The following is an 18,418-nucleotide window of genomic DNA, read 5'->3' on the forward strand; positions in this document are numbered from 1 at the left end:
ACGGACCGCAAGCTTTCGGCTGCCGTGCTTCCTTATCATCCCGCCAGTCAATTGCAACTCGACTGAACCCTTCGCATGCGGCTGCAATACGTCCCGGCCTTCTTCGAATATTCGAGCCCGGCAATCGTGTCTCATCGCCCTCAGCCTCGACTCCCGGCATACAGGTGGCCGTCTCCTCGCGATGCCGTTCACGTACTCTCAGCAAGCCACAACCTCGTGGCCCCAACCGATTAATTGCCTCTTCCCTCGCACTCTGACCGTTACCGTGGGCAAACGACGAGCGAGAGAAAGCCAATTCACTGCTAGCCGCAGCCACCGAAAAAGCCGCCTTGCCTGCTTTAGCGCCAGGAAAACAAGCTGCAAGGGAGCGCTGCTCTAAAGACTCTCCACTTCCAATGTCCCCTCCATACTGCTTCGGGCCATCGCCTCCAGCCCAAGCAACCACGCCTATCCTTCCCAAGCTTTCTTCTCCAGGTCGACCCTGGTAGCCAGACCGGACGACGGCTCATTTGAGACCTCCCCCATTGACTTCGACATTGCGCAACCTGTGCGCGTTTGTCTCACACTCGCAATCCCGCTGAGAGCCAGAAGCCTTGCCCGTGGGTTCGGAAACTTCAACAGCAAGCCGCAACTTACCTACCGTCGGTTCCATGTCTACAACTCTCGACTCCTCGAGTACCATCGCCGCTGCATGCAATCTCGAACCCTTTGTCAACATAGTCTCCTCCTCCGGGAACGTGCATCATTTCTCGGCGGACTCGGCCACGGCCTATTGCTTTCCGCTCATAACCACGTCAACCAGACCAAACGATCCCACGGACGGCGGGCGCTGAGCCTGGCCGTGCTTCCATGTCATTTGGATCTCCCTTCAATCCCTTGCCGCCTGATGGATACTCGGGAAATTCTCTCCTCGAGGTCGAGTCGTCCACTGCTCTGTGCTCACTGGCTACGATTTGGCACTGCTGCTCATCGCTCGAGCCATTCGCTACCTCCCACCGCTGCTCCTCCTCCATCTTCTCCCTGGTCGTCTAGACTCGCTATTTCGGCCGTTCGCTCGTCACCTCTCATCTTCCTCGACTCTCGACTTCCGCATCCACTCTCCATCCTCTAGGGCCCCCAGCTGATTCAGCCTGCATTGGCCCGACATTGAAGCGTTTGTGTCTGGGGTTTGGCAGAAGATCGACCAACTCAATCATACGCAAAAGAGGGGACATTGGTGGTAGAGGCTCGATTTGCTGTGAAAACCATCAGTCTTGTCGACCCTGCGCCGCTGGCCCCCAGGGTTCAATCTGCCTCGAGCCACCTGAGCCCTACTGCTAATTACACGATTCCCAGCCTTTTCCTCTTGCGCCAAAGATTTCCTCTGGTCAATCTTACAACTGACAGCTATCCCCGCCACTAAGCCGTTTGGTTCTCGTCACAAGGCCGCCCACAGCCTCGAGGCTGGCGAGGCCTTTCCAACGCCGTCGCAAATGCCTCATCCCCCAGCCGTTTGTTCGGCCGGCGTCTTCCTGACCCGAACATGGCGCTGCACAAACGACAGCCCAGCCGGCTCGTTGCAGGCCGATGCACTAACAAGCCAATGCTATCTGTCGCCTTGAATAACGGCCGAGGGCTTGCAAAGCCTTCATATGGGTATTTGCAGATGTCATGCCCATCGACTACATCATTTTGCTGCGTATAAAGTTGAGAATGACGGAGGCCTTGGGCGCCGTCCATCCGGGGTCCTTGCCCTCCGCTGGCGGTTCCACGACCACATCACACTGTCCGCAGATCCGATTCTTTTCGCGCGCTGCTGACTTCGACAGAGGAGCAGGGGCGTCCATTTGTGGACATGATGGACAGGGGCCCATCGCCAAAAAGTTTCAGCCTCTTATCACCGACGACCGACCATCCTGGGGGTGGCTTGCTGAGGAATGCATCAATTAAACCGAGGTATGCACGACGACCGCTGCGCCACGGTCGTGAGCAAGGCCAGTCTATCGACAATTTGAGCAGCAGATGTCATAATTCGCGAGCAAGAATGTGACTGCACGCGGCTTTCCCATCTGCGGTGCAGGGAATTCCTTGAAAATGTGAGCATTTCTGCCGTGTCTTTTTGCGCTTGAACGTCGCGAGGCTCGCTCGTATTCCGCCAACGCGATGGGACCAATTTCAGGGCTCAACCCAGAACGACATCAAGCAAATGAGGTTCAAGGGTCCTCAAGATAGCCTCCCAGTTCAAACGGCAACGCCGCAAGCGCCACCCACGCGATTCGAGGTTTTTAAGCTTCAATCTTATAGCTTTGTTCTAATGCGCTCGGAATAACTCCGTCGCCATGAGGGCCATACATATCGCACCACTTCCGGGCCGCTGACAAGACTCGAAATCCCGTAGAGTCTACAGGTGCAGCAGCAGAGAGCTTCTCCTGGACGTTGACAAACTTTTCTAGGCCAGCCTGCCCCATTGCTGTGTTGGATGCCGTGGTGCGCAGAAACCACCATACTGACTCGTTCTCCCACCGCAAAGACTCGGCCAGGTCAAGTGTCTCTTTGAACACCGATGAGAAGACTTGATTATCAAAGTTGCTCCGGCTCTCAACCAAGAGATGAGCAAGGAACGACCATCCGGAGATGTCTGTGTGGTGTCTAAAGGACCACCTTTTGACACTCTGAATGAGCGGGAAGATATCCTCACTGCTGAAAGCAGTTTCGAAAGTTTTCGTCAACCATCGTGCATGGCCCCAGGCGTAGTAATTTCGTGGGTGTCTTTCACCCGCTATCATGATGACTCCTTCGACATCCTGTTGGATGGCAACGGGCAGTCCCAGTTCACGGAAACGCTCAAGCAGCCATCGCCGATGACTCCATAGCGTCGGTGACTTTGTGTGCCGGTGAAGTCGGCTGGTGAGCAAGCTATCAACAAACCATTTCTCCTGCATCAATGCCGATCTCACATCGCCTCCTGCAGACATCTCGCTCCAGAGAAGACGTTTCCTGGTGTTGGCAGCCGTCAGGTGCTCGGGATCCATGAGAAGCAAAGCGCCTGTCGCTAGCCGCAGCTTTCCAGCTCCCACAGTGCCATCGGCCAGATTATTCTGCAGAATCTGCCGCGCGACGACGAAGGCTTGGACCAGTCGAAGTTTGGGAACGGCGACGGCGTTATCGTCTCTTAGGAAGTTCTCTTCCGGGCTGATGGGGTGGCTGCGGCCTAGGATCTCGATTTCAAGAAGACGCTCGTCGTGCGGATTTTCAAAGAGGCCGGCGATTTCGTTGAAGATCTTTTGGTGATCGCCTTGTTTCAAGGCCGCGATGACATGTTTGTCCAGTGCTCTCGACATTGCATTGGCGTTGGCGGTGACTGGCCTGACTCACGGCATGTCTGGGATGCCACGCAACAAAGCACATGCAACAGCAACTCCCGAATATCCGCAGTACCACAGATGCAAGTGAAAGCCTCGAAACTATGCAGTTGCCGATCTAGGCGTTGATGCCGTTGTTGTCTTGTTGCGAGGAATGCACCAGGTGAGGTAGGAAGGTGGTGGAGATGATTGGCTACCTCGATGGTTGGGCCAACCCGCTATGCTTTTAGCGGGGCAATGACATAGGACCACGTTTTCCTCCCGCTAAAGGGCTTCTCCGGAAAGTCGTCACACATCGTTTGCAATAATCGACCAGCCTCGCCCAACGCAAACTCCCCGAGCGCAGCATGTGCCGATAAGCAACCGACCGCTTGCGAGTTTCTGAATCTTTCAAGCGCCGCCGACCTTTCGACAAAATGCCTTCCCTGCTCGTCATCATCTTCGTGCTGGAGGTGGTCTCCCACCTGGTCAACTCCATCGGAGCTGCCACCATCAATAGCTTGGTGAGTATCTTTCCCCTCTCCCCCTTCGTGTCTCATTTTATGCTTTGACGGCCGCTCCGGTCGCGGAAAGATCGACCATGACTGACCGCTGGCCAGCTCTGGACGTTGCTCAACTACCTCCCCGTTTCGACGTCCAAGACGGCGAAGCAGCACCGACAGCTACAGGCAGAGTTCCTGAAAGTGCGAAAGGAGCTGAATGCGACTAGCAGCCAGGACGAGTTCGCCAAGTGGGCGAAGCTGCGCCGGACGCACGACAAGTTGTTGGACCAGCTCGAGAAGAGCAGTACGTGGCCCTCCCCCGCTTCCTCCGGATACAGATGCGTCTCCGACTTTGCAAAGTAGTCACTGACGCACGTATTTTGTCACAGAGCAATCCCAAGAAGGAGCGAAATCCAAGTTCGACACTTACCTCACCGGCTTCCGACTCCTCGTCACGAAGGTTCCCCAATATGGCTTGCCCTTCTGGTACTCCAAGGAGCCCATGTTCTGGCTGCCTTACGGATGGTTTCCGTACTACGCGGAGTGGCTCATGTCCTTCCCCAAGGCACCGATAGGCAGCGTGAGCATCGTGTCGTGGCAGTTGGCGTGCAACGGCATGGTCACCCTCCTCACGGAGCTGATCACGTCGATTTTGGGGCTCGTTCTGAAGGCCAAGCAGGGCCAGCAGCAGCAGGGCAAGGCAAAGGCCAAGGTACCCGCCGGAGCCGCAAACGCGAAGTCAGAGTCTGCTGCCTCCGCGCAGCAGGAGAAGAAGGAGCTTTGATACCAAGCAAGGGTCACATACCCCGCCCGAATCGAGTAGAGATTTTAGAAAATAATGAATGGCTCTGCAAAAAGAAAAATTGCTTCTACAGTGATGGAATGTATCTCGTTTGATTTGACGCAAAGATCTTAATTGCAAGGCTAAGACTTTGTAACACGACGTAGACTACTCTTGGCAGAGTATATGGGGTTTGCTCTAGGCGTCATATTGACTTTGTTCGACCATTGAGGTGCCGACAAAGCTTCGAAAGCGCCATTACTGTGATAATTGGGATTAGTTCACGAAGCATGTGGTTAGAGAACAAGAGCTCTGGCAATCGCGATAAGCGCTGCGCTGGCAAGTCCTTCAGATACAACGTAGGACAGCGCGACATTACAGCGCAGAGAATCTGATTCTCTTCGACTTCCAGAATTAAGAAGATCGATTGCGCCGAGGGGGCTGCAAGCAGCTGACAGTTCGCGATCACTGTTCGTGTTGTTGTTGAGGGAAGAGTTCTGAGAGAATTTGCAGTGGATAATCGCCAAAAATATTTCTTTGGAAAGTGCACCGCCACGACCCACCTTCAGTTCGCGCCACATCTCGTCTATCTTACTTCGGAACAACCTCGCTCCGGTGTCCAGCTCAGCCCCATTCCCCTTGGAGGCAACGACATCAACTTGGCAGCTCCGTGTTTGGCCCTTGCTATCGTCAAGCTTGAACTCAACCACCCACTTACGGCTTCGGAGCTCCCGCCATACCATCAAGATGGCTCCGGCACAGGATACCATGTTTCGCTCGGCGAACATGAGTATGGTGCAGCTGTACATTTCCAACGAAATAGGTCGCGAGGTTGTCACTGCACTTGGAGAGCTTGGTCTCCTCCAGTTCCGCGATGTATGTCGTCAGCCCCCGAGCCTCATCCGCGTCATCGAAGCTAACCATCAAACCCCATCGCAGCTCAATGGCGAAGTCAGCGCTTTCCAGCGCACTTTCACTCAAGAGATTCGAAGACTCGACAATGTCGAACGCCAGCTGCGTACGTCATCAATCCCCAGGCCGCGCCCGACCCGCGACGAACGCGATCGAGACCCCAGCTAACATATATTATCAGGATACTTCTATGCTCAGATGGAGAAGGCCGGAATTCCTCTCCGCAAGTTCGATGTCGATGCGGAGCGCCTCGCCAATCCCTCTACTTCGGAGATCGACGAGCTGGCTGAGCGCAGCCAGGGCTTGGAGCAGCGTGTCTACCAGCTCAATGACAGCTACGAGACCTTGAAGAAGCGCGAGGTCGAGCTCACCGAGTGGCGCTGGGTTCTCCGTGAGGCTGGCGGCTTCTTCGACAGAGCTCACGGCAACGTTGAGGAGATCCGCGCGTCCACCGATAACGATGACGCCCCCCTGCTGCAGGACGTTGAGCAGCACAACTCGGCCCCCGAGGTCGAGCGCTCCTTCTCCGGCATGAACATTGGCTTCGTTGCCGGTGTCATCAACCGCGACCGCGTCGCCTCCTTCGAGCGTATCCTCTGGAGAACCCTCCGTGGAAACTTGTACATGAACCAGTCCGAGATCCCTGAGCCGCTCGTCGACCCGACCAACAACGAGGAGATCAACAAGAACGTCTTTGTGATCTTCGCCCACGGCAAGGAGATTCTCGCCAAGATTCGCAAGATTTCCGAGTCCATGGGTGCCGAGGTCTACAACGTCGACGAGAACAGCGATCTCCGTCGCGACCAGATCCACGAGGTTAACGCTCGCCTTAACGATGTCCAGAACGTTCTTCGCAACACGCAGCAGACTCTTAACGCGGAGCTTCAGCAGATCAGCCAGGCACTGTCCGCCTGGATGGTCTTGGTCACCAAGGAGAAGGCGGTTTACAACACCCTCAATCTGTTCTCGTACGACCGTGCCCGTCGTACGCTGATTGCTGAGGGTTGGTGTCCGACCAACGACCTCTCACGAATTCGCTCGACCCTGCAAGACGTCACGAACCGTGCGGGCCTGTCGGTGCCTTCCATTATCAACGAGATTCGCACCAACAAGACCCCTCCTACGTACATCAAGACCAACAAGTTTACCGAGGCTTTCCAGACCATCGTTAACGCTTACGGTACTCCCACCTACCAGGAGGTCAACCCGGCCCTCCCGGTCATTGTCACCTTCCCCTTCCTCTTCGCCGTCATGTTCGGTGATTTCGGTCACGCTGTCATCATGACGCTTGCTGCGCTCGCCATGATCTACTGGGAGAAACCTCTCAAGAAGGTCAGCTTCGAGTTGTTTGCCATGATGTACTACGGCAGATACATCGCCCTGGTCATGGGTCTCTTCTCGCTCTTCACTGGTCTCATCTACAACGATATCTTCTCCAAGTCTATGACGCTGTTCGACAGCGCCTGGGAGTGGGACGCCGGTGACAACTACACTGAGACCAGAACGCTTGTTGGCAAGCTCAACGACAAGGGCTACCGCTACCCCTTCGGTCTTGACTGGAGATGGCACGGTACCGACAACGACCTCCTCTTCAGCAACAGTTACAAGATGAAAATGTCCATCGTCCTCGGTTGGGCGCACATGACCTACTCTCTTATCTTCTCCTACGTCAACGCTAAGCACTTCAACAAGAAGGTCGATATCTGGGGCAACTTCGTTCCCGGCATGATTTTCTTCCAGTCCATTTTCGGCTACCTGGTGCTTTGCATCATCTACAAGTGGACCGTCAATTGGTACGACCCCTCGGTCACGGAGGGTCCTCCTGGACTGTTGAACATGTTGATCTACATGTTCCTGTCGCCCGGTTCAACCCCCGAGAAGCTTTACAACGGCCAGGGCTTCGTCCAGGTCGTTCTTTTGCTGCTTGCTTTCATTCAAGTTCCTATTCTCCTGTTCCTGAAGCCTTTCTGGCTCCGCTGGGAGCACAACCACGCTCGCGCCAAGGGCTATAGGGGTATTGGCGAGAGCTCTCGTGTTAGTGCTCTGGATGGCGACGACGACGACGAGGCGCAGCCGCTTAACGGCCGCCCGAGCTTCGAATCAGATGGCGAAGGCGTTGGTATGATCACGCAGGACCTGCACGGCGATGGCGAGCACGAGGAGTTTGAGTTCAGTGAAGTGATGATCCACCAGGTTATTCACACGATTGGTAAGTCAATCGCATTTGCTGCTTGGAAAGAAAATGCTAACGGCACATGTAGAATTCTGCTTGAACTGTGTTTCCCACACGGCTTCCTACCTCCGTCTCTGGGCTCTGTCGCTTGCCCACCAGCAGCTCAGTGTTGTGCTCTGGAACATGACTCTCAACAACGTCCTGCCCATGACTGGTGTCCTTGGTGTTATTGCCATTGTCATCGGTTTCTATCTGTGGTTCTTCCTTAGTGAGTGTTCGCCATCCGTTTCATCTTTTTCGCCTGCTAACAAGGTCCCAGCTATCGCCATTCTCGTCCTGATGGAGGGTACCAGTGCTATGTTGCACTCTCTCAGATTGGCATGGGTCGAGTCCTTCTCCAAGTTTGCTGAGTTCGCTGGTTGGCCTTTCGCACCGTTCTCATTCAACACCTTGTTAGAGGAGACGGAAGAGCTGAAGGAGTACCTGGGTTAATTAGAGCTCCGGGTGCTTGCTTGTAGGGTATTGCATCGCATTTGATTTTGCTCATTGTAAACTTATCCATTGTATCATAAGGAGCCCAATGCATTAGACATTCGGCACATAAGACTGCTGCCGCATCGTATTTTGATTGATAAATCCGTGAAGCATAGCATTGATACGACTAATGTTGTGCAAGTCCAATTCGCTTAAGGTAATGGCCCCATCTTGTGTGATTTCAGTCTCATTGTATCATGGCTCAGTGCTGGACTATTCAGCATCTCTAGTGTTTAGGTGCCATCGTAAACTTGTGACTATATTATACAAAGCGCAAACGCCCTTTTGTTTTCAAACGCAAAGACAGCCAAATCAATTCCCGTGGAAACCACATTCTTATCCCCTTATCCCCTTATCCCCAGAGAGGAGCCGTCACCTCAGCCGCGTGCTCGCAAACCCGTCTCACGCGATCGGCAAACGCCTTGTGACTGCACTCGACCTCCAGATCCTCGAGCCACACCACGGCCTCCATCTTGTCCACCTTGACCTTCACGCCGGGCACGGGAATGCCGATCTTGTGAAGGCGCTCAATCTCGGCCTTGCGCCGCGCCGCGAGCTTCTTCTCCTGCTCCGCCTCGCTGCCGTCGTCCTCGGACACGTCCATGGAGCCGTCGCTCTCGCCGTCGGCCGTGAGTTTCTTGGGTTGCGCGTCGGAGGAGGGGTCCTCGGCGGGCAGGCGGGGTTCGGCGACGGGGTTGACGTTGTCCGCGCCGAACTGGGCCTCGAGGAACATGAGGAAGCGCTCGAGGCGTTGTTCGGGGAGGACGTTTGCGTGGGGGTTCTTGGGGAGGGGAGGGGGCGCGTGGTCGTGGGTGTGAGAGCTTGCAGACCCTTTTAGGTAGTGTTAGTAATTGGTAGACAGAAGGCGAGATAAGGGGGATAAACGTACGTTTTACCGCGGCGGGACTGCTTTCGATGGAAAAGAGGCACGACATTACGGCATCGGCGATGCCGTCGTTGAGCATGTTGCCCTCCCACTCCAGCTCGACCTCGCCGTCACTGCGATAGCGCACCGCTACGCAACCCATTACGAGGTATGCTGCTACCAGACGCGCGACCTCCTCGTCTGCTTCCTCCTGCTGCTCGCCGTCTTCCATCTTGGTGTCGTCTCCGTTGCCGTTGACGGATTCCTTGTGCGCGGGGTGTCCCTTGCGCATCTCGGGCAGCTCCTCCACACTTCCGAACACGCCTTCCAAGCCCCAGCGGACGAGGTCAATGCCAGCGGCCGTCAGACGGAGGCGCTGCTTGCAGGTGATGGTCGTCGTGTTCAGGCCTGCATACTCGCGCAGGTCCTCTGGGGCCATCAAGGACAGCTTGAAGTCGTTTTGCACGAGGACGCCCGTGACGAGCTGCTGCTGTTCCTGCGCGGGTGTGAGGGAGGTGGGTGGGGGGATGGTTGCGAGCTTGCCGACGACCTTGGCCGTCTTGTCCTGCTTGAAGGGGATGCGGAGCTCCTCGCAGTTCTTGGGGCTGAAGACCTTGACCTTTGTCGTCTTGCCCGCGTTCAGGGAGAGAAGCTTGGACTTGAGACGCATCATGTTGTGCTGCTCGCCGTGGACGAGGATGACGACGGGGGCGGCCACTTCTTCGATAAACTCGCGGTTCTCAGTGCCGTCGACGTGGGCGGCGAAGGAGTACTCGGCGACGCTGCACCGGCGAGGGAGGAAGACCTTCTCGCTCTCTCCTCCGGGTCCGCGTCGCGCGCCGGCGGTGGTTCGGCTCATGACGGCCTGGATTTGATCGGGCTCCTGCATGATCTGCTTGGCCATGGTGCCCTCGACACTGTAGCCGGTGATGATGACGCCGTTCTTCTCGTTGGGCGCCCACCGCTCGAGCAGCTCGCGACTGACGCCGTTCTGCAGCATACCCGGGGATGCGAGCATAACGCAGCCGCCGACGTCGTCAAAGCGATCGAGGTTCTTGAGGGAGCGGATGTACTTGAAGTCCCAGGGGCCGCCCTTGCCCGACCCGTCACCGGAAGCTTCGGCCTCGGCCATACGCTCGCGGAAGAGGCGCTTGATGTTGTCGTTCATTGCGCCGACGTAGGTTTGGTAGACCACCATACACTTCCTGGCGAGGTTTGAGGCGTAGTAGATCGGGAACTTTTGATACTCGCCATGCTTTCCCCAGTACTCGTCGAGGATGAGAAGGAGTTCCTGGGCGCGACCGAGGGCGAATACGGGCATCAGGACGCGGCCGCCACGGTTGAGGATGCCGGTGATTGACTTCATCAGGGCCTGTTCGCGCTCGAGACGGGGTACGTGGGAGGCGATACCGTATGTCGATTCGGTGATGAGGACGTCAATCTTGACGCCCTTGGGAACCTCGGCGGAGACCAGATGACGATCCTGCTCGCGGGAGTAGTCTCCCGTGAAGAAGATCTTGAGGCCGGCGATCTCGATGAGGAACATTGCTGCACCGAGGACATGGCCGGCTGGATAGGGGGTGATGCGGATGGAGGAAATTGTGTGGGTAGTGTGGTAGTCGATGGCTTCGATCTGCGGGAATGTGTTGAGATGGTCTGCCTCGGTGTAGACTGGTTGTGAGGTCGGGTTTGAGGACGTGTTGCCGACGCGAACACTGTCTTGGATGAGCCATTTGTAGATTGCCTTGGTGGGATGGGTCATGAAGACGCGGCCCCTGAAGTTCGTCTTGGAGAGGACATATGGTAAGGACGCCGCATGGTCGACGTGGAAACTATAGGGCCATTAGTGTTCTGAATAGGAGTGGATGGACACTACCAGCCCCTAGAGAGCTATCACGACAACGAGGATGGCAGAGCAAGGCAGGTGGGAAAGAAGTTTGTATTATTCTGTGTACAAGAGATGATGAAATAGCATAGAGACGTAGCAAGAGGCTCCATCAGGGGCACCATCGTCATCGACGACGCTGTCCCGAGCCGGGGCATGATCCCGTATAGTTCCAAGTCGTTTCACCGCCTTGCCCTGTGATCCAACAGCATATAGGAGGGGGCGCTTACTGGCTGATCAGGAGGACGTCGACCGTACTGAGGTCAAAGTCGTCGAAGAAGGGCAGCGCCGCGAGGCCATCGTAGGCAGGATGCTGACCTGCATCAAGCTGTGGCGCATGTGAGCAGTTGTCTGCAGAACGATTGGGATTGTGCGTACCATAACCGTCTTCCCCTTGTATTGAATGATGTGGCATGACCGACCGACTTCGTTTCCTCCTCCGAGGCACAGAAACATCAGCTCGTCGGAAGGATCTACTGGCTCGTCGGCAACGGTGGCCGCCATGGCCGATGCCTTGCGTTTCGCAGCCATACTAGTCAACGAAAGGCCGAGATAGCGGTCCGGCCGTCAATTCGGGGAAAGTCCACCAGTGTGTCTGGTGATTGTCACTAAACAGTTAGTTCATTCGCAATGGTTCAAGCAGTGTGCGCGATGAATCGTCGTTGACGTTTCCCCGCGACAGAGACACGGAGGCTAAAGTTGTGGAGCGCCAGAGGGAAAGAACGACGCGCATGCGGCAGCTGTCGCGTAAAAAGTTGGAGGCCAAGGTGCCTGACGTCTAGCGATGGGTCCTGCCTGGACGCCCCGCAGCGCAAAACCGGGGGAGCAGGCTGAAGCATCACGTGACTTTAAATTTACGCGGTCCTCAGATCCTTTTGGCGACAGCTCCTTCCTCCTCATATCACCCACCCATCACGACTATTGTCACCCAACTACCACAACCACAGAACACCGCGTCAACGTCAAATTCGACCTCAAGCTGCAGCGAACATATCGACCGACCCGCGCGAAGTCGAATTTTGATTATCTCGCAAGTACAGCGAACCAGCAGATGGGCAGAGTCGCGTGAGGTATCGCTAGGCTTCTCGGCCTGCAGAGCTATCAGAATTACCGGAGCAGCGCCTCTGAACGACACTTCAACCTGACCAAATTTTATCTCACTATCTCTTTTAATAACAGCAAAGATGGCGCAGCCGCAACCCCAGATGCCCCAGAGAGCGTTCTCGCCTCCCCAGCCCACTCCTTCCCCCGCCGCGACGCAACCGGGCTTTGCGCTCCCTCCTAACAAACGACCGCGACTTTCTCCTGGCGCAACACCGCAACCCGAATCTCCATACTCTACTTCGCCTTACGCCGCGAGTCCCGGCGCTCCCGTTACTCCTTCCACAGCTGCGACATCCGCAGGCTCGCCGATTTACCCCAACGCCCAGCCACAGCAGCAGGCGCAACCGCAACAACAGTCCGTTGCGAATAATTACTCCACCCCATACGCAAACGGCAACAGCACTCCCACGTTGGCCCTTCCCGAACAGCGACCGACTCCTCAACCTCAAGTTACCACGCCTCAACCTCCAGCACCGCCAACACTACCATACACCAACGCGCAATTGACTCTCGGCGCTACACCAGGCACTCCCGCCATGCAGCAACCCTCCCCTACCCCCGGCGCTATGGGTCCGCCCTCGCGTCCTCCCGACCGACCTCAGAAGGAATACGATTACGATCCTACCGATTCGCTTGCTGGAACAGGCATCGACCTTCGCGCCGAGGAACAATACCTCTCTGACCTCTATGTCCCTGATGGACAGAGAACCGGCTATGCCCCATACCCTCCGGGTAATAAGGGAAGCTTCTACGGTGCTGGCCCCGCGAACCAGCCAGCTCAGCCGGCCGGAGTAACCACACAGAATGCGCTCGTCGCGCAGGAGGCGGAAAAGGCATGGCAAGAATCTGCGAAGCGCTTGGCTACTACTAGAACTATGGAGCTGAACAACGCATTCTTGCAAATCCCCATCATCTTCCGCAAGGCAGAGAAGTTCGCGAAGGAGCAGGGACTGTCGCTCAACTTGGAGATCAAGAACAACAACCAGCCTATGGGGCGGATGCGGTTGCCCGAGGAGTTTCCCAACCCATCTGTCACGGTCTCCACCAAGACCGGGCCCGACGCCACAATGGTAACCACGACTGGCACCTGGATACCTCAAGAGGCGTATCTGGTCGACCAGTTGGCTTTGTTGTCGCTCGCCACCAAGCAACGCCTTAGGACGCTCATGGAGGATAGCAACCGGATTGCCAAGAACCGTCAGAAGTCGTCACACGGCGAGGTCCCTGAGGAGTGGCAGACAGCAGCCGCACCCCTAAAGAGTGCCATGGAGACGCAGGAAGTCGACGCGACGCAACAGACGGGGACTGAAAACGGCTCCAGTCCTCGCCCTCAAAAGCGTCAGTTGTTGCGGGCTTCGCCATGTATATACCTTGCTAACTTTCTATCCAGGTTCTCTCGAGGATGCCCACTCAAGTCAACCTAACAAGGTTCAGAAGGTCGCTGCTACAAACACTATGAGTCACACTGTGAGAGAGGTCGGTAAGGCTGAGAGAGACTGGGAGGAGAGACGGCTGCGAAGACGCAATGCCAGAAAAGACGGCACTGCGGAGGCCGGATCAACGACATCACGCGCAGGCTCAGTCGCGCCTGGAACCCCTGGGGGCTCAGCACCAGACTCGGAGAAGCAAATTTCCAAGAAAGAGCAGAAGAAACTTGACGCGGTCAAGAAGGCTGAGGCCAGCAGTCACGCCAATCAGAACATTACGAGCAGCATGTTCGTCGGTATGCCCAAAACGGGATCCCTATTTGGAAAGAAGAAAGGCGGCAAGTCATACTCGTGGATGACGGGAGGTAGCGGTGCTACTACCCCCAGACTTGGCACGCCCGGAAAGGCGGGCGGTGCAGCTGCTTCGGGCCCTCCAGCCCCGGCGAACCACGCGCTCACGGTCGAGGGTAGAGCCCGACTTGGCAATTGGCGTGAAGACAAAGAGAAGGGGAAGAACATCCAGCTCAGAGACTGGGTGGCTGCCCTTGAGGGTGACGAAGTTGAGCAGAGGGCCATGCAGGCGGCATATGACAAGATGGACACGTCTGATCCAAAATAGACATGTCCGTGAGCGCAACAATATTTTTGGGAATTCGTTAGAGGCGTTTGACTCTGTGTTGTATTTTTATTTAATCCTTTAGCATGGCGTTACGCACACAGCATGGTTAGGGGGCGGTCGGCTGCATACTAGCTCTCGGACGAAAAAGGCGATGCCAACCAGCTGGAGGACAACAGGAACGCGGTCGACGCAGGGCTTTACACTACTTTAATATCTCAAAGGGAGATCATCAGACATAGCCGAATGCCAAGCGTTACCTGATCAACTAGTCTTGAGCATAATGAAGATACAATTTTGACCGAGCCTCACCGAACTTCAGTTGATGTGGAGTAGCTGGAGATTGAACCAATGAAAGTTACGCCATTTCTGACAACCTCAATACATGCATGAGAGCCAGTTACGTTATCTTATCGGCCGAATTGCCCCGCGCAAAATTCAGTTAGCAGAACATACAATCGCGGGGCATTTGCGAGTGGGCTCAGTCACTCTCTCACGATACAGTTGACGATACACGGAGTTGCGCAGCGAGGCACGTCTTAATTATCACTGAATTGGAAACCCTGCAAAATAACCGAGGCTTTGGGCGGAGAGACAACGAAGCAGAAAGTGTCGCAGTCATGGAGGAGGACCGGGCGCAAACCGACCTGGGCATCGCCGCAGACATTGAGGCGTCTCATCGCGAAGAAGCAGCCGCCGCCGCCGAGCCGGCGCTGAAGCAACCGAAGAAGCGCTTCGTAGGACGAAGGACGGCCGCCGAGGCTGCGGTGAAGAATGGCGGGGCCAACGGGTCCATCGAGGACAGCAAGTCCATCCAAGGTGCGAATCTTCACTTCCCCCTCTCTCAGCTCAGCTCACTCATCTCACATCTCTCTGCAGTCGCCAAACCAAGACGAGGTCCACGTCTTCTGAACCAGGTGCCCCCCGAAATCCTCAACGACCCCGCGCTCAAGTCCGCCATCTCCATCCTCCCCTCCAACTACAGCTTCGAGATCCCCAAGACGATCCACCGCATCCGGACGTCGGGCGCCAAGAAGGTCGCGCTCCAGATGCCCGAGGGCCTCCTCCTCTTCGCGACCACCATCTCCGACATCCTCACCGAGTTCTGCCCGGGCATCGAGACGCTCATCATGGGCGACGTCACGTACGGCGCCTGCTGCATCGACGACTACACCGCGCGCGCCCTCGGCTGCGACCTGCTCGTGCACTACGCCCACAGCTGCCTCATCCCCGTCGACGTGACCAAGATCAAGACGCTCTACGTCTTCGTCGACATCAGCATCGACATCTCGCACCTGCTCGCCTCCCTCGAGCGCAACTTCGCCTCCGGCAAGACCATCGCCGTCGTCGGCACCATCCAGTTCAACGCCACCATCCACGGCGTCCGCGGCACCCTCGAGAAGGCCGGCTTCCGCGTCCTCGTCCCGCAGATCGCGCCCCTCAGCAAGGGCGAGATCCTCGGCTGCACCTCCCCGCGCCTCGACTCCGACGACCCGGACAACAAGGTCGACCTCATCCTCTACCTCGGCGACGGCCGCTTCCACCTCGAGAGCATCATGATCCACAACCCGCAGATCCCCGCGTACCGCTACGACCCGTACTCGCGCAAGCTGACCCGCGAGACGTACGGCCACGACGAGATGCAGGACCTGCGCCGCAGCGCGATCCGCACCGCCAAGACGGCCAGGAAGTGGGGCCTGATCCTCGGGTCGCTCGGCCGCCAGGGCAACCCGAACACGATGGCGCTGATCGAGAAGAGGCTCAAGGAACGCGGGATCCCGTGGGTGAATTTGCTGCTCAGCGAGATCTTCCCCGGCAAGCTGGCTATGATGGCGGACGTCGAGTGCTGGGTGCAGGTGGCGTGTCCGCGGCTGAGTATCGACTGGGGTTATGCGTTCCCGAGGCCGTTACTGACGCCGTACGAGGCGCTGGTTGCGCTCGAGGTGCGGGATGACTGGGGCAAAGGGGTCTATCCCATGGACTACTACGGCAAGGAGGGTCTGGGGCGGGTGAAGCCTGCGCCATTGGAAGCCAAAAGCTGACAGGTTTTGTTGGGTTTATATGGACATCAAAAGTTATGAAATATATGGGAGCGCAAAATGATACCTTTTTTCTGGCATACACACACTAAATCTTTCAAGTGTATTACCACTGGACTTTTGATATTGAGAAGAAGAGGTAAAGTCACCATATGGGAAGGAGTTTGATCACCAGAAATTTCACGTCTACTGGACAGGGGGCATGCGTCATTTGTCCCATTAAATATTCAACGACTAGGCTAATTAATACTGCAACTGGTATCATTAATATCATTTGTTTCACCGTCACTCCTTTCCCACTTCCTCTCGCCCGCTATGCAGAGACGGTCGAGTTGATGCTGAAGCGGTAGCTAGCCTGAAGGACGTACGGGTCACCACCGGGCTCAAAGATTTGCTTCTTGCCGCGGCCCCAGGAAGGGTTGTTGATGCCGTCGATCCAGTCCTGGACCTCGAGGACAAGACATCCGTACTTGGGAATGATGCGTGGGAAGTCCTTGTTGTCGAAGAGACCCTGGGTCTTCTTCAGGGCCATGGAGCCGTCCTGCTGGTTGCAGCTGTACATCTGGAAGGCGTCCTGGTCGGTGTAGACGTCGAGCTGAATGCCGGACCAGGCGGACTGGAGGCGGGCGACGTAGCCCTCGTTGCGCCAGTTGTAAGAGCCGAGGTCGTTGCGGTTGACGATCCAGCAGTTGTCTTTAGAGGTTAGCTTATTGAACGGTGCGCAGAGGGGCAATATGACTCACCATAACCAGTGCAGTTGAAGCCGCAGTTGTTCTCAAGCTCCTTCTTGCCAAGGTCAGCGCCAATCTGCTTCGGCGCGCTCCAGAAGTCATTGACGGAGCCCTTCTCGTTGGCGAGGATCTCTCCGGTAGGGATGAGGATGTTGTCAACTGCCACTCTCTGGCCGTTGTAGGGCATGTGGAGAGTGTGGTTGAGGGCCGTGCTGGTCTCATTGTTGGCAAAGCCGTCGAGGTTCCAGTAGGTGTGGCTGCTGAGCATGATGGGAGTCTTCTTGGTGGTCGGAACGGCAATCATCTTGAAGTCCCAGTTCCAGTCCTTCACCGTGTAGGTGATGAGCGAGACGACCTCGCCGGGGAAGCCCTCCTTTCCGTCAGGATCGGTGAAGGAGAAGGTGATGCTGCTGTTGGTGTGGGACACAACAGTGAAGTTGCGCCAATCCCAACCGTCAGAGCCACCGTGCAGAGTGTCGAGGCCATTGTTGTCGTTGGCGTCAATCTTGAACTTCTCGCCGTCAATCTCAAAGGTGGAGTTCTTGATGCGGTTCGCGTAACGGCCAGGAACACCGCCAAAGTGAGGGTGCTGGGTATCAATGCTGTAGTAGCTTGCATTGTCGAAGCCGCCGACAATGTCGCGGGGGACACCGTACTTGTCATTGATGAGCAAGTTTGAGATGGAGGCGCCGTACGGGATGAAGGCGGCCTTGATGTGGTCGCTGAAGATCCAGTACTTGCCGTCCTCGTCGGGGCTCGTCTTCACGGTGGAAGTGTTTCCTCCAGGCGAGCCAACGAACTGGGCAGTCGCTGCCGGGAGGAGCAGGGCAGCTCCGGCTGCGGCAGAGAGGAGAGACGAGCGCATCGTGTAGGTGTTTGCGGTGGTGGTGGGAGACCAGAGAAGGAAGCAAAGGACTGCAGCGCAGAACACCGTGGACCAGAACAGACGACGATGGTGGCGGGAGGGCGGGCGACAAGGTCTGAGTGAGGGGAAGATGGGGTTAAGACGAAGCTTATATCCCAAAGCACCCGTCCCCGTCCCCTCTCCTTCCCCCATGGGGGAGGAGGCGCGTGGAGACTTGCGCATGGCAAGAGAGGTGGGACGATGGGACGACTGGATCAGCCGGACCTTGGCCTTGCCCTCGCTCAATGGCAACACAGACAGGGCTGCGGAGTGCAGAGAACCAGCTCCACTCGGTTGGGGTTTTGCTAATTGGGTATCGGGAAGAAGCAAACAGCGAGAAGCGGAAGTAGCAAGGGTCGATCAATGGTCTGGTTGTGACGGCATGATGTGACTGGAGCGTCTAGACGAACATGTGGTGGAATCCTTTCGCTTGACCGGTCTAGGTCCAGGGCCAGCCTGGATGGGCAGACAAACAACGCGAGAAACAAGCTCGAGGCGGGTGGGCGAGCTCGGAGCTAAGGCAGGCCAGGCGTAGCGTGCGAAGCTCTCGTACCTTGGCCTGCTTTGTCAACGGAACGTAATGTTGTTGGTCGAACCGAGATGTAGGACGCCGGGATTGGGGAG

At 56.4% G+C, this 18,418-nt stretch overlaps 7 protein-coding genes across 7 annotated transcripts; 4 read left to right on the top strand and 3 right to left on the bottom strand.

Annotated features, from left to right (window-relative positions):
* Window positions 1-2,264: 2,264 nt before the first annotated feature.
* ptar1 (Protein prenyltransferase alpha subunit repeat-containing protein 1) lies at window positions 2,265-3,320 on the bottom strand (the record flags this gene model as incomplete). Its single annotated transcript, XM_032021788.1, has 1 exon — window positions 2,265-3,320. One exon carries the CDS (start codon window positions 3,318-3,320, stop codon window positions 2,265-2,267), a length of 1,056 nt encoding a protein of 351 aa, XP_031881303.1.
* Window positions 3,321-3,757: 437 nt separating this feature from the next.
* GET1 lies at window positions 3,758-4,607 on the top strand (the record flags this gene model as incomplete). Its single annotated transcript, XM_032021789.1, has 3 exons — window positions 3,758-3,844; window positions 3,941-4,127; window positions 4,213-4,607. The coding sequence occupies 3 exons, from the start codon at window positions 3,758-3,760 to the stop codon at window positions 4,605-4,607; spliced, it is 669 nt and encodes a 222-aa protein (XP_031881305.1).
* A 744-nt stretch (window positions 4,608-5,351) lies between these two features.
* vph-1 (V-type proton ATPase subunit a) lies at window positions 5,352-8,181 on the top strand (the record flags this gene model as incomplete). Its single annotated transcript, XM_032021790.1, has 5 exons — window positions 5,352-5,480; window positions 5,544-5,622; window positions 5,698-7,725; window positions 7,778-7,957; window positions 8,009-8,181. The coding sequence occupies 5 exons, from the start codon at window positions 5,352-5,354 to the stop codon at window positions 8,179-8,181; spliced, it is 2,589 nt and encodes an 862-aa protein (XP_031881304.1).
* A 394-nt stretch (window positions 8,182-8,575) lies between these two features.
* YSH1 (Endoribonuclease YSH1) lies at window positions 8,576-11,504 on the bottom strand (the record flags this gene model as incomplete). The annotated part of the gene is made up of 4 exons (XM_032021791.1): window positions 8,576-9,054; window positions 9,113-10,920; window positions 11,204-11,301; window positions 11,352-11,504. The coding sequence occupies 4 exons, from the start codon at window positions 11,502-11,504 to the stop codon at window positions 8,576-8,578; spliced, it is 2,538 nt and encodes an 845-aa protein (XP_031881302.1).
* A 653-nt stretch (window positions 11,505-12,157) lies between these two features.
* On the top strand, window positions 12,158-14,123 carry CGGC5_v009695 (uncharacterized protein; the record flags this gene model as incomplete). Its single annotated transcript, XM_032021792.1, has 2 exons — window positions 12,158-13,415; window positions 13,468-14,123. The coding sequence occupies 2 exons, from the start codon at window positions 12,158-12,160 to the stop codon at window positions 14,121-14,123; spliced, it is 1,914 nt and encodes a 637-aa protein (XP_031881155.1).
* A 617-nt stretch (window positions 14,124-14,740) lies between these two features.
* On the top strand, window positions 14,741-16,162 carry DPH1 (2-(3-amino-3-carboxypropyl)histidine synthase subunit 1; the record flags this gene model as incomplete). Its single annotated transcript, XM_032021794.1, has 2 exons — window positions 14,741-14,939; window positions 15,000-16,162. 2 exons carry the CDS (start codon window positions 14,741-14,743, stop codon window positions 16,160-16,162), a joined length of 1,362 nt encoding a protein of 453 aa, XP_031881220.1.
* A 310-nt stretch (window positions 16,163-16,472) lies between these two features.
* CGGC5_v009697 (putative aldose 1-epimerase) lies at window positions 16,473-17,755 on the bottom strand (the record flags this gene model as incomplete). The annotated part of the gene is made up of 2 exons (XM_032021795.1): window positions 16,473-16,852; window positions 16,903-17,755. The coding sequence occupies 2 exons, from the start codon at window positions 17,753-17,755 to the stop codon at window positions 16,473-16,475; spliced, it is 1,233 nt and encodes a 410-aa protein (XP_031881221.1).
* Between the last annotated feature and the right edge of the window lie 663 nt (window positions 17,756-18,418).

The sequence above is a fragment of the Colletotrichum fructicola genome (assembly GCF_000319635.2).
Source record: "Colletotrichum fructicola Nara gc5 chromosome Unknown KSG_Nara_v1_contig05, whole genome shotgun sequence".
Taxonomy (NCBI): Eukaryota; Fungi; Ascomycota; class Sordariomycetes; order Glomerellales; family Glomerellaceae; genus Colletotrichum; species Colletotrichum fructicola.